The sequence below is a fragment of the Etheostoma cragini genome, chromosome 5, assembly GCF_013103735.1.
Source record: "Etheostoma cragini isolate CJK2018 chromosome 5, CSU_Ecrag_1.0, whole genome shotgun sequence".
NCBI classification, from domain to species: domain Eukaryota; kingdom Metazoa; phylum Chordata; class Actinopteri; order Perciformes; family Percidae; genus Etheostoma; species Etheostoma cragini.
Window position 1 is genome coordinate 16,761,376 of NC_048411.1, and position 13,263 is coordinate 16,774,638.

At 38.2% G+C, this 13,263-nt stretch overlaps 3 protein-coding genes across 4 annotated transcripts in view; 1 reads left to right on the plus strand and 2 right to left on the minus strand.

Moving 5' to 3' along the window:
• Positions 1 to 416, plus strand: part of LOC117944845 (nucleus accumbens-associated protein 2-like) — a 16,110-nt gene extending 15,694 nt beyond the window's left edge. The window contains exon 8 of the mRNA XM_034872032.1: positions 1 to 416. This exon is cut by the window's left edge and continues 683 nt beyond it. The gene's annotated coding sequence lies outside the window, so the exon portion shown is untranslated.
• Positions 417 to 4,657: 4,241 nt separating this feature from the next.
• On the minus strand, positions 4,658 to 8,686 carry LOC117944887 (activated RNA polymerase II transcriptional coactivator p15-like). Of its 2 annotated transcripts, none has more exons than XM_034872112.1 (5): positions 8,434 to 8,686; positions 7,194 to 7,266; positions 6,601 to 6,720; positions 5,393 to 5,501; positions 4,658 to 5,212 (listed from the first exon to the last, which is right to left on the minus strand). In XM_034872112.1, the coding sequence occupies exons 2-5, from the start codon at positions 7,260 to 7,262 to the stop codon at positions 5,133 to 5,135; spliced, it is 378 nt and encodes a 125-aa protein (XP_034728003.1). In that variant the 5' UTR covers positions 7,263 to 7,266; positions 8,434 to 8,686; the 3' UTR covers positions 4,658 to 5,132. The 2 variants fall into 2 exon arrangements, with proteins under 2 accessions (XP_034728003.1, XP_034728002.1); XM_034872111.1 differs by lacking the exon at positions 8,434 to 8,686 and adding an exon at positions 8,119 to 8,357.
• Positions 8,687 to 11,465: 2,779 nt separating this feature from the next.
• On the minus strand, positions 11,466 to 13,191 carry LOC117944892 (ubiquinol-cytochrome-c reductase complex assembly factor 3). Its single transcript, XM_034872120.1, has 2 exons — positions 12,870 to 13,191; positions 11,466 to 11,792 (listed from the first exon to the last, which is right to left on the minus strand). Exons 1-2 carry the CDS (start codon positions 12,984 to 12,986, stop codon positions 11,670 to 11,672), a joined length of 240 nt encoding a protein of 79 aa, XP_034728011.1. The 5' UTR covers positions 12,987 to 13,191; the 3' UTR covers positions 11,466 to 11,669.
• Between the last annotated feature and the right edge of the window lie 72 nt (positions 13,192 to 13,263).

A 13,263-nucleotide genomic window follows, 5' to 3' on the forward strand; every position in this document is an offset into this window, starting at 1 on the left:
CCCCCCCCATCTCTCTGTCTGCCTCTACCTGGGACAGAAAGTCCTCCTGTCTACCTTTCTGTCTGCCTCTACCTAGGTAAGACAGTTATCCTGTCTTCCTCTACCTGGGAAAGACAGTTCTCTTGTCTACCTGTCTGTCTGCCTCTACCTGGGACAGACAGTCCTCATTTGTCCCTGTCTGTCTCTTCCCCTACCTCACTACCTGTCTACCTCTTTGCCCCCAGTTTGTCTACCTTTCTGTTTGACCTACCTCTGTCTGTCTGCTCCTTTACCTGTCTGTCCTCTTGTCTCTGTCTGTCTGCTCGGCTCAGTTGCATGTTAACAGCCTCTTGCAGTCCAGCACACAGGCCTGTAGCAAAAGGACTGATGATGATAATATTCGATCTGATAATGACAATAAAGCTTCTTAATAATCAGATAACCGTCTTTGTGTTACCTGTATGATCGGAAATGAAACTTTCCCATTACATCTGGCGTAAACGTAACACCGCATTTCAGAAAAAGAAAATCATACCGACAGTAAAACATGGTGGTGGTAGTGTGATGGTCTTGGCTGTTTTGCTCCTTCAGGACCCGGAAGATTTGCTGTGATAAATGGAAATAAAATTTCTGCTGTCTACCAAAAAATCCTACAGGCGAATGTCCAGCCATCGGTTTGTGACCTCAAGCTGCGGCGTGACCTTAAAAAGGTAGGTCATGCTTGAAAACCTTCCAATGTGGCTGAATTACAACAAATCTACAAAATTCTTCCACAGCGCTTAATAATAACAACCTTCACTAAAAAACTACATGTTGTGTTTACTTGTGCTAACTCTTGAATAATATTTAAGTTTGTTTAATGAGCTGAAACATTTAAGTGTGACAAACGCAGTGTTGGGCAAGTTACTTCCAAAATGTAATACATTATAGATTAATAGTTATTGTCATTTGATCGTAATTAGTTATATAACAATATCAAGGTCTCTGAAGTTTGACCTGGCATAGCGTGTGACTTTCATCACCAGATCAATAAAGTCTCCTCTTTGTCCACTTTAATACATCATAGATTATTCATAATATTTTGGAAAATGTACATGAATTTTATGTTGTTTAGTTTAAAACTATTTAAACTATTAAATAGTTTGTAATTTTGTAACCAATCCAAGTAAGAATCAGTTCTCGATGCCCAAGCCTATACAATTCACATTAGTTCACCATAATCTACAAAAGAACTACTTACATGTCCCTGTTCCGCAGGTTTCCCACAAGTGTGCCATCATTTAGAAGAAGTCTCCTAGCTAATCCTGCCTTCTACTGACCAAAGTTTGAGAAAGTTATCTATCTGATGTGATCTTACCTAGCTACTGCGCATGTATGGCTCCCAACAAAGATAGTATAGCAGTAAGATGTCTCACTCTGTAGCTAAAACAAGTGAGATGTCTTACTCTGTAGCTAAAACAAGTGAGATATTTCACTCTGTAGCTAAAACAAATGAGACATTTCACTCTGTAGCTAAAACAAAAACCCAAACACACAGGGTGAAAAGACGAGCTACAGCAATGTGCAGTACAACAAAAACATGGTGTTTTTTAAAAAATTATACAATGTAAACTTATACTGGTACAACCTCAAAATACAATTATGAACCTGAAAATGAGCATAATATGGGTGCTTTAATTAATTTGTTTACTCTGGTATACTCACTACCTGTCCTTGTAGTCATGGCCTCCATATTGCCAATTCCAGGCTCATCCTTTTCAGCGGGGGACTGGCTTATCTGTTGCTCAGAAGCTACAAAAAATAATGAATACACAGATCCCGCTTGAGTTTTGTTATCAATATTTGCATAATTTTTGCAAAGTCTATGAATCACAATATATTGGGTGATACAAAAAGGCTATTATTTTAATTAAATTTAATATTTTGCTTGCGCATAGGTTGACAACGCTACAACATTCTTAGCCAAATAATTACATTGCTAGTGCTAATCATTAGGCCTAGGCTGTATTTCTCTTCAACAATTGCCACTTGTGTTTTGCCCTTTTCAAAATAAATCGGTAAGCTTGGCACATTTGGCAGCATCCTCCTCTAATGTATTTTTATTTTTCCACCTTGTTTTTTCAGCCCCGCCTCCAGGCCTCTTCCTCCCAGCCATCCACCCTGTCGCGTTTTAGGGCCGGTAGAGGCGGCCCGGCTATAGGTAGCCTATCTGAGAAGACTTTTGGGGAAACAACGGGGTATGGACTCACCCAACTAACTCTATTTGGGAGGGGAGAAGTCCCTCACATGGTACAACGGTCTGTGTACTTGGCGGCCAACAGATGTTTGTTTTGATATGAAAAAACTAAAACGAAAAACGGCCAGTTTGCCAACATGTAAAATATTTTGCTAGTAAGTGTTGTAGTCATAGGAAACCAACAGACCCATTCTGTGTAATTGAATCTGTAATTGAAAGGGACATGTTCAAAAATAATAGCAGTGTTGTGTTCAATTAGTGAGGTGATTGATTCCGTGAAGTAACAGTATTGCCCATATTTAAGAAGGAAGCAAACGTAGTGCATGCTAGTTATAGTGCATTTCAATCTGAAATACTCAGCAAAATGGGTTGTTTCAGACATTGCTCTGAGGAACAGTGGACTTTAATTAAAGGGTTGATTGGAGAGCGGAAAACATATAAAGAAGTGCAGAAAAGTATAGGCTGCTCAGCCAGAATTAATTTTTATATGCCTTGAAATAGCACCCATAGCCTGAACGACGTGGGAAACAAATGGTCAACTGCCATTCAAATGGATGGAAGAATAGCCAAAAGGCTCAACCAATGATCAGCTCCATGAAAATCAAAGAAGATGTAAAGTTACCTGTGAGTACTGTTACGATCAGAAGAAGGCTAAGTGAAGCAAAGCTATCAGCTAGAAGGCCCCGCAAAGTCCCATTGCTGAAAAAAAGACATGTACTGAATAGGTTGAAATTTATCAAAGGACACATTGACTGGCCAAAATAGAAATGGCACAACATTCTGTGGACTGATGAAAGCCAAATTGTTCTTTTTGGATCTAGGGGCAGCAGACAGTTTGTCAGACGACCCCCATGCACTGAATTCAAGCCACGATACACTGTGAAGACAGTAAAGCATGGTGGTGCAAAAATCATGTTATGGGGATGTTTCTCATACTGTGGTGTTGGGCCTATTTATCTCACACCAGGGATCATGGATCAGTTTCAATAAATCAAAATACTTGAAGAGGTAATGTTGCCTTGGAGGAAATGCTTTTGAAATGTGTCTTTCAACAAGACAATGACCCCCAGCACACCAGTAAGCGAGCAAAGTCTTGGTTCCAGATGAACAAGGTTGAAGTTATGGAGCAGCCAGCCCAATTAACAGACCTCAATCCCAAAGAACACTCGTGGGTGACATCAAAAATGTGGTTTCTGAGGCAAAACTCAGTAATGAAGAGGAATTGTGAAATGTAGTTCAATGGTCCTGGGCTGGAATACCTGTTCACAGGTACCAGAAGTTGGTCAACTCCATGCAACACAGATGTGAAGCAGTTCTCAGAAATAATGGTTATGCAACTAAAAAGTAGTGCAGTGATTCAAAGTAAAGCACAACCTTGAGACATTGTTCAGTTGATACAGTCAATGTTTGAGTTTGTAAAGAAAAATGCAAATATTGCTTTTTTTTTAACAGCCTAATATTCCATTTTCACTTTCTGTAAAGGTATAACACAAACGTGATCAATTTTGGTGATGTTTAGATTTGGGATTTAATGTGCAGTGTTCCCAGTGCATTAATATTATAGAATTAAAAGCTATTCTAAGGATTTTGAGCATTTTTCACTTTTTTAAACATTATTATTCTGTAGATGCAAAAAGTTCATGGGGCACCAAACTTGTTTTAAGATAAATGTTTTTTATTCGCAATGTCTTGGATAAGTACTTCATTACCCACAATCCTGAACAATGCCACAGTGATGCCTCTGATTGGTGGAACTTGCGCTTGTGAGGAGGGGCTGCTGTCAGTACAGGTTCTTTGTGCATGAATAAGATATTAATCCTGTTTCATGAGAATTTACCAAGGGGGTAAGCCTCTCCTCTCTATGCGTAGAGATGAGATACAAGGTAATGGAGCCTTTTATACATTGTTTTTTCTTTAGAAATAAACAATGGACAAGTAGTCTTTAAACGCTTCAGATTTGTCAAAGTGACACAACAATAAATGCCAGTCAATGGACTGCTAATTGCAGGTGATGGCTTGTTGGCATCAAAACAGCGCTATGAAGGCTTACCCTCTTGGTTTCAAGTTAAGGGTTATCTACCCCTTCCCCTTAGCCCCATCCTTGAATCAAAACGAGAATTGGAATTGCCTTTACTCTTACATGTACACGCAAAACTAAGAGGAAGGGGTAAGACAGAAAAATGAGATTCAGCCTTAGATGGATTTGTGAACAAGAATTGAGAGAAATAAGCCTTTTATGTACATAGAAAAAGTCTTAGATCTTGAGTCCAGCTCATGAAAAACGGGGGCAAAAATAAGTGCTGCATTTATAATTTCATTCAGTATATGATTTCATCGCAATATGATTAAATTGAATGACACATTATATTAAATAAATTTCCAAGCCATAGTTACAGGTAATGCAAGTCTAATTCAATGCTTTCAATAATGTAAATTTGACAATTTGTTTGATAGTATCATTTATTTCAAAACCTAACCCATGGGTCACCATGGGTCTGATCACTTGCAGGTACAACATGCCAGACTGGATTGACTTTCTGAAATGAAGAGCACGGATGTTGGGTGCTACACATTACAAAGATCAGGTCAAACTGAGTCCTAAAATTCATGATAGTCAAACTGTGACCATGGACTTACACAGTGAACATCAATATTAAGCTAGAGCCTCATTTTTATTATTCAATAAAAAACATAACGGTATTGATACGCTCCACCCACCACCTACTCATCCACCCATCCCTTTCCTTAAACAGCTCAAGAACAAGTTTCACACTGAAAACCAGAGTATGCAGACAACTTTAGGTCTAAACAACTACAAACTAAACAAGTCCATTAGAAAACACATCCAGGATTTTTACAAAACTGATAAGCCAACTAATAAAGGAATACGTTCAACAGATTACATCAAAAGGAATGCTTATATTCTCTTCATGGCGTCGTCAATTTCTGAAATCTGGTCCTTCAGTTGGTTCCACTGTTCTGGATTCAGAGAGATACCTACAAGCAATGTAAAACAGGTTCAAAGTGCATCCTACACCACAACAGCAAACCAGTAAAAACATCAAATGTAGTTGCAGGTCCTGGGGTACTTTTTCAGATATGTATGCACTGCACCTAGATCACTGAAACTGATCATAAAACATCTCTAGCATTTGCAGGGTTTACAGATGGGATTACCTTTTTTCCCAGGCTTCATCTCCCCATCCTGGTTCATCCAGTACTCTCTGATGTCAATCAGGACTTTGCCTTTGAAGTCCCTGACGCTGACATATCTCATCTTTCCAATCTGTAAGGAGCAAACTACTTCACTTTTCTGCACAAAACATTTTTGGGAGAAATACATTTTAAGTCCTTTACAATATTATCCAAAGAGTGCTCAACAACAACTTTGTTCTCACAAAAACTGAAGGAAAAATGATTGAAGGCGTTGACCTGAATGACTTATACAATAACCTGACCTGACTAAAGATTGAGCTGTTCAAAGATATAGTTAAATGTATCTAGGAAGTGCTTTTCATGAATAAAATCTCAAAAAAGGCATACAAAAGAACATAATACACAATTCAAATTATGTAATAAAACAAAAAGTGCAGAAAAGTCAGTCAACGTCTGTCTAAAAAGGTAGGTCGTTATCTGTTTTAAAAGAGCCCAACAGAACAGACCGGAAGGAGGAGGAGGCAGAGGATTTCAAAGCTTAGGTGCAACGGACTCAAAGAATTGATCACCGCGGCTCTTAAACAGACCAGACACTACATTTAAAATAATTAAGCATGTATTACAGACATGTGTTACAGTGACTCATTAGGATGAACTGTATCTGTGGATGGCTACCTTAGTAATTACCTTACCTATTGGCCAGTAAGCTGTGGGGATTTATATTTGCTCATTATTTGTTGGATCCACGTCAAGAATTTACTTGTATGAAAACAATTTCAAAAATTGACAATAATGTCGGAGGCAACCCTGCATTGACTCTGAGTTGAAGATTACTGTTCCGTCTCTTTAAATAATTCAACTTCCTGTATTTGAATTTCACATAGTCAGATCTATCCCCTACATTTAAAATGGATCTACTGAATACAACAAAATACTTTTGAAAGTACACAATGGCTGCAATTGCAATTCCCCATCGAAACAGCTGTCATTACAGTATGCCTGCGATCAAGGGCATAACTTTGGGTTCAACATTAGGGGAGTTGAAATCTCCTGCATTGTGGTAAATTTTTCTGCAACAAATTGTGCGTTTTTTGTATCAAGTTACGGTGTCTTATGTTATGTAAAGGAAAATATAATAGGTTTTGGGATGGGTTGCACTGGCCAGTTTGGATTATTGGTGGGGTTGTAACTCCCACGCTAAAAACTACGCCCTTGCCTGTGATACCCACCTGGAACATGTTGTCATCACCATTGCCGCTGCCCTTGGATGAGCCTCCTGGCTTGGAACTCTCACCGCTCTTTGGTTTTTTGGCTGGTTTCTCTGGTGGATTGGACTTCTTTCTCTTTGCCTAAAAAAACAAAAAAACAAATACTTCTTCTAAATTCTTGCCCCTCATCCTGTCCTTTCCACAGATCTTAAATGTGCAATTGTGCATGAATAGATAATAATTGATAAAGTGGGATATTAAAGAATAGTACAGCGTGTTAGTATTAGCTGTTGGCAAATCAGTTCAAGGAAGCATTTGTGCCTAACTGTGCCAAGGCAAAGACTTTATTTATTGCATCACTTATTTAAACAAATTCCTAAGCATACCCATCCCTACTCATAGCTGACTTCTCTATTCACTGTTAATGTCTACGGGCTTGTATCATTAACCTTTTTTAAAAGAGAAGCAAACAAACAGTTTTTAAATCAACAGCTGCCCAACATTGTCTATTTCAAAATAAGATCTGCTTTTAGAGCTTCATTGTGATGGGGCCAATACATATTCAAAGTACATGGATAAAGTAACCACTTCATAAATTAGTATTAAACACAAACCTTGGTCTCTACTTCACTGTCAGAGTCACTTCCAGATGTGGAGGACAGCACTTCCTTTGATTTGGGCATTTTTCTGAGACAGGGATTTAATATCAGACCTCTATTTCAGCACAAAACATTACGGTGACATATGCATAACAGGTTTATTATCATAAAAGGGTAATGACATTGTTCTGTCTGTGTAGCGTAAACAGAATACATGGCAAAAAAATAGTGTGCACAAGGTCCATTTAACCATATGCACTATATATGGAAAGGAGAAATGATTACGGTGACCAACAAATCTACATTGGGCATGTTAGCATTGTATTAGCATGTAGAAAATGTAATTTGAACAGTCCTTGTAATAAAATGTGTTATTTTATTTCTTATTATGTTAGTTGTATTTATTTAATTATTATATTAATATACATTATTCACTAATTGAGACTGAAAACCTGCATCTAAAGTAAAGGACAGGTGTCTGCACAGTGAAAATGATGAGTCACTAGCCTAAATAGTTCACTACACTTCAAAATCTACTATAACTAAGGTCAGACAGGAAAGTCCACTGTGAGATGACATTACCTAAACAGTTTAGTGTGCTTGCCCAAATGTAACAGACTTAATTGTCCAGACTAAAAAAAACTACACATTAGCTTTAAAAAAATAAGAATAATTTTCCACTGGTCGTAAAGAATTGAGAAACTGTGAGCCAAGCTGTTGAATCCAAGGGTTTAAAATATATTTCCTTCCAGATGGTTAGAGGAGTCGTGGAGGAGTACAAAGAGTTGCTAAACGATCTAGCTATGTAGACGTATGCCAGTAGTTCCGTTATCTATGGGGTAACAAAGCTGCGCACGTTACTTTGATATTGTGTTGAGACGTTTCTCTACGTTTGACAAAAGACAGTTTCCACTTGCAATGACATGTCATCTAACGTTACCTCACTGAAGGGCTTGAAGACTTTGTCATGCACGGTGATGTACATATTGAGGCTGCGTTTGAACGATTGGTTACTGTCAAGACTGTGCTTCTATGTCTACAGGCATGGACATTAGCTAGAAAGCTAACGTAAGATGCTACTTGGGTAGTTTAGCCTCGGTGGCTAACGATGGCAGAGCGTTGCATTAACTTTCATCAGCCGCCGGTGCACTGTACCAGATAAAATGCAGTAAACCACAGACTTGCTCTTCTATTCAACAAAACCTCTTCGCAAAGACACGTTTTAGCATGTTATTGTCAAATTGTTAATGCTTACATGATGTGATGTAGTTTAGCGGATCTCTTGACGGGAAGCGGAAAGCTGATTGATTTTCCGGTGAGAGGAAGTAGTAGGCTACTGGCTGCCTACCTAAAAACAAACGGACCGTACCGGTGTTGTCGCGATGGCTGTTCCCCCGTCGATATGTCTTTCCCCAACCAAACCTGCTAAAACCTGAAACATGTTCGTTTACCAAAACACACAAATACAAATGATTTAGTTATAACTCATACCGGGAAATTGGAAAAGGGAGTAACCATGTTATTTAAATGACAGATTGTCACACACCTCAGGTCAGTGTGTAATGACTGGAGGCATGGTTTAATATGTTACGTTAATATTACCATTTCATGAACAAATAAACATGCTCATGTACATCCTGAAATAAACACATGTATCAATAAACAAAGAAATGAGTCAATATAGTTCAAGAAATGAACAGGCCTAACAGGTTTTTTACAGGACTTTTTTCAGACTTTTATTTCAGAAAACAAAGCAAGAATTCCCATTCCCCCTCAAGACAAATGATTGCATTTAAAAAAAAATTATCTACCAGTATCTATCCATGTAAGAAATTCCTTCACCAAAGGTTTAATGTTGAATATCTTATTTGCACATATTTTAAGGCTAATATCAGGGCCGTTTTTAGAAGGTTGGGGGCTTAGCCCGCCCCCTTTTAAACTGATAAACTGAATGCAATTCAAAACGGATATTGTCCAGCTTGTTAATAGCCAGTGTATGTTCATTTTAGCTGCCCAGTTTGTAATTGTTAGATAGCACACAAATTTGGTATAATCACACCTGGCCTGGCATCCCAAAGGCCAAGGTTTTATTTCCAGATGTGATGACTTATGATGCGGGGGTCTTGGGCAGGGGCGTGGCACAAAATTGCCCCTGTAGAAAGGCATTTTCTATGGGTGTCTCCCCGTATCCACAGCTACTCATTTTAGCATCTGTTTCGGCCGTCCTTACATGAGGGCCCTGATACTCAGTCCCCTTATTCCCCCCAGTCCGATGCCCCTGGACGGGGGGTCCATCTCCATCATTTCTTTTAGCATTAAACACTTATTTTAGTGTGGCTATGTATCAGTGGTAGAGGGGTCACCTGCCAATAATAAGGTTGGTGGTTTGATCCCTGGCCCTGCCGGTTGATGTCAAAGGGTCCTTGGGCAAGAACCTAAACCCCAAGTTGCCCCCGATCGGAGTGTAAATGTGTGTGAGTGTTTATATGATGAGCAGGTGGCTTCTTGTATGGAAGCCTTGTCCGCAGCGTGTGGCTCCTGGACTATGTAAAAGCCCTTGGAGTAGTTGTTGAGACTAGAAAAGTGCTATATAAGAACAGACCGTTGACATTAATTTCCCGCATTCTGGTGACATTTTATGCACCTGTTTCTACTTCATTCTGCATCAATTTATGCTGAAAATATCTTTATGTAAAGGGAAAAATAGATTATTATTAATCCAAATATAAAAAATTATGGAATATTTTGCAGTAAGGCTCTCAGGCATTTTTATATTTCTTGAAACTATTTATTCTCCCGTAGATGGACTATTCCAATTACATCTGTCAGCACTCATGTAGCCCAGGCATCATTTACTCTTCCTTCCTCCTTTGTTAAGGAGGTAATTTACACGTGCATAATACAATTATTCCAACTCAATGATACATTAATTTATTTGAAGGAATTAATAAACCCAGGGACTGTAATATTTAAGATGTGTTTGAACAAGATTTCAGCTCATGTTCAAAACGTTCAATTCAAAACATAGCCTCTCCCATCCGTGTTCTCTGGGATTTAGAGGAGTTGTGATATTTGGTGAAAATTAAAGCTATAATTTTACAGAAATACAGTCACTATATTTCAGAAAATAATCCAACTGCACCATTGTCTGCTGTGCATTACGTGATTTCTCAGTTGATATGGTAGATTTCAGACCTCCTGACAGACTTAGAGCCCCGTTTGGGTCTCTGGTCTCTGAATGAGACAAAGTTTAGGGAACTGGCTGTACGCTGCTCTACGTCAGTGGTAGAAAATCCAAAACTAAGGCAGAAATACATGGAGTGCAAACCCACCAAGATAATGTATAAATTCTTAGTGTAGTAGAAGGCATGCATATCCAAAACACATCATTACTAGCACACCCTTTAAAAGCCTTTACATTGTCAACCCATATACGTTACCATGCATTTGCTTACAGTACTTCTATCCTAGCTATCTCTTCATTGTTTGCAGCATGTCCTTCAAAACATATTCTCGAGTTGCCTTTTCCATCATCCTCTGCATATGCTTAGCTTACTAAATTACTTGAGTTAGCCAGAACAGGTTGCTTCATCTTTTTTGTCATTGGTATTGTTGTATGCCTTCTATGTCATACATGGTGAATTATGTAAGAAACCCAAACCCACCTAGCATTTCCATGTTGGGTTCCACGGTGTAATGGTTTTCACTCTGGACTTTGAATCCAGAATTCTGATTTAAAATTTCAGTTGAACCCCATTTTAAATTAAAAGAATCCAATCTTTCCACCTACAACATCCCGCTTTAAACAGGATTACGGGTTAAAAGGTCCTCGGACATTCAGACAGCAATCAGTATAAGGTTGGCACATGTTGTTTGAGGTACCAGCCAGACCAAAAACACCCAATGAGTCCATTGGTGGAACTGTATAATGGTGCGCTCATTGATCAGGAATGTGATTCAAAGGATTTTTAAAAATGTAAATATAAAAAAACATCAGAAAAATCTTTATCAGTGTTTTCCAAAGCCCCAGATGACATGCTCAAATATCTTGATTTGTCCACAACTCAGACAATCAGCTTAATGTTAAGGAGGATTAAAGAAACTAGAAAATATAAACATTTAAGAAGCTGGAAATTAGACTTTTTTATACAAAGAATTACTCAAACTACTTATTTGATTACCAAAATAGTTTGCGATTAATTTAACAAAATAATTTGACAACAAATAGATTCATCGTTGCAGCTTTACATTACTGCTAAGAAACATGATCATAAAACTGAAAATGTGTTGTCTTTGGAGAGTTTTAATAAATAATCTCGACATCCAATGGTAAATTGTTTTCACATACAATGAAGACATTAGAGGTGAAAATTAGACTACAATCTCCCTATAGAATAATAAAACGTCCATCTATATTTAGGTTGTGGCCCTGCATGCCAGCAGCATTCAATACACGGAGACTTCCCAAACAGGTCACAGAGCTGGTCCTTTCTATCTCGCAGGTCCTCTTGCAATATTCTCGTCGGTTTCAGCCGCCTCCTTGAGTGCCTGCATCACCAGAGCGTTCCTCTTCCTCGTCTCTTCCATTCTCTTTGGGTTCGATTCAGGCAGATTCTGATGGGTAGTAAAACAAAAGTTAGATAAGTGTCATTATTTAATACATTTGCCCAAGTAAAAGAAATTGTTTAACTCATTTTTTTGTATTTCATAAATACATTGGTCTAGCAAGCAAATTATAGAACTTTCTTTCCTGGCCCCCTAGTACATAGCTGTAATCAAGAGATAGTTGCCATGGTAATCAACATCCTAATCAGTATTTAAATGCATCATACTAGTTTTTTTCTTGATGCTTTTTTATGGTGTTACATACAAGTAATGTGTTATATAGTATAGTATATATTTATATGTTGTTTTGGTGCATAACATTAATGCACAATAATAGTAAGAAAAGTAAAACTATGAGTACTGCAAATAACAAGAATCATACACCAACAATGCAATCTTAAATTGATGAATAAAGTCGGTGTATTTGCTCTGTGGCATGTTATCTCGTCAACAATTATTGACTCGATATACCTTGATCACTTTGACAGATCCATGCTATATTTAAGCCTATATTTAAGACTATATTTAAGCCTTAAATATAGCATGGATCTGTCAAAGTGATCAAACATGAGGAAAACATGTTTGAGAAGAGGCATCACCTTAAATTTTACTTCTCGAACATGTTTTCCTCTCCATTTAAGATCTATGCTCCATCTATGCGTTTAAAGCAATGCATGCAATGGGCCAGTACCACTGCTGAGTAATGCACTGTTTTCACATACAAATATTGTGAAATATTACACATACAAATTATAAGGTTGACATTTGTCCTAAAATAGGCTATGTCATTATTTACTGGGAACAAACTAACAATTCTATGCAAAGGCAGACATTCAGAACCCCATATAACCCAAATAGTAGACACTACAACCATTCGAATCAGGCTCCTTAGATAGTATCTTTAAATTGACTATTTGCGTTTCATCATTGCATGATATAAGTATATGCTGCACTTTTCCCTCAGTCAATTCTTATCCTTTCTACTGATTTTATATACCGGGACTATACTAACATACAGTACTACTTAGATTCGTTTAGTTTTATAAATAGTTTGTCTGTACACTGACTGCTATTCAGATAAATTACCTTGATGAGCTCTTTCCTTTGCTCTTCTCCTGGAGATATGATAGCCCACATCCCATAGCCGATCCCCACTAATACGACCATCCAGCTGGCGCTGACGAAGGTGCGCATACCGCTCATCCTGGAAGAGGGTAAAGGAAACACAGTATCTGCCTTATCTGTGTCGGATTTGCTGCCGAAAAAATCACTTACAGCAATACGGTAGTCTGCCGCTTAGTTTGGTTTGGTAACCTCGGACACAACAGCAGTAGTGCACGCTGGGATATATGTCTTCTTCTTTCATTTAAAGCGGCCGACAACAACTCGGTGTTCGAGGCATAGACAGTTAAAGAAACTTAACTATCTATGTAAAGAAAGGGTTTATGGCAATGTGTGTTGCATCACAGAACTAACGTTA

Excerpts from the sequence above, each read along its gene's own strand:
- LOC117944892 (XM_034872120.1), bottom strand. The coding sequence starts at position 12,986 with ATGAGCGGTATGCGCACCTTCGTCAGCGCCAGCTGGATGGTCGTATTA. Across the intron at positions 11,793-12,869 it reads AAAGGAAAGAGCTCATCAAG|AATCTGCCTGAATCGAACCC; the intron begins GTAATTTATCTG and ends ACTACCCATCAG.
- LOC117944887 (XM_034872111.1), bottom strand. The coding sequence starts at position 8,147 with ATGACAAAGTCTTCAAGCCCTTCAGTGAG. Across the intron at positions 7,267-8,118 it reads TCTTCAAGCCCTTCAGTGAG|AAAAATGCCCAAATCAAAGG; the intron begins GTAACGTTAGAT and ends TCCCTGTCTCAG. Across the intron at positions 5,213-5,392 it reads GATGAAGCCTGGGAAAAAAG|GTATCTCTCTGAATCCAGAA; the intron begins GTAATCCCATCT and ends CATTGCTTGTAG.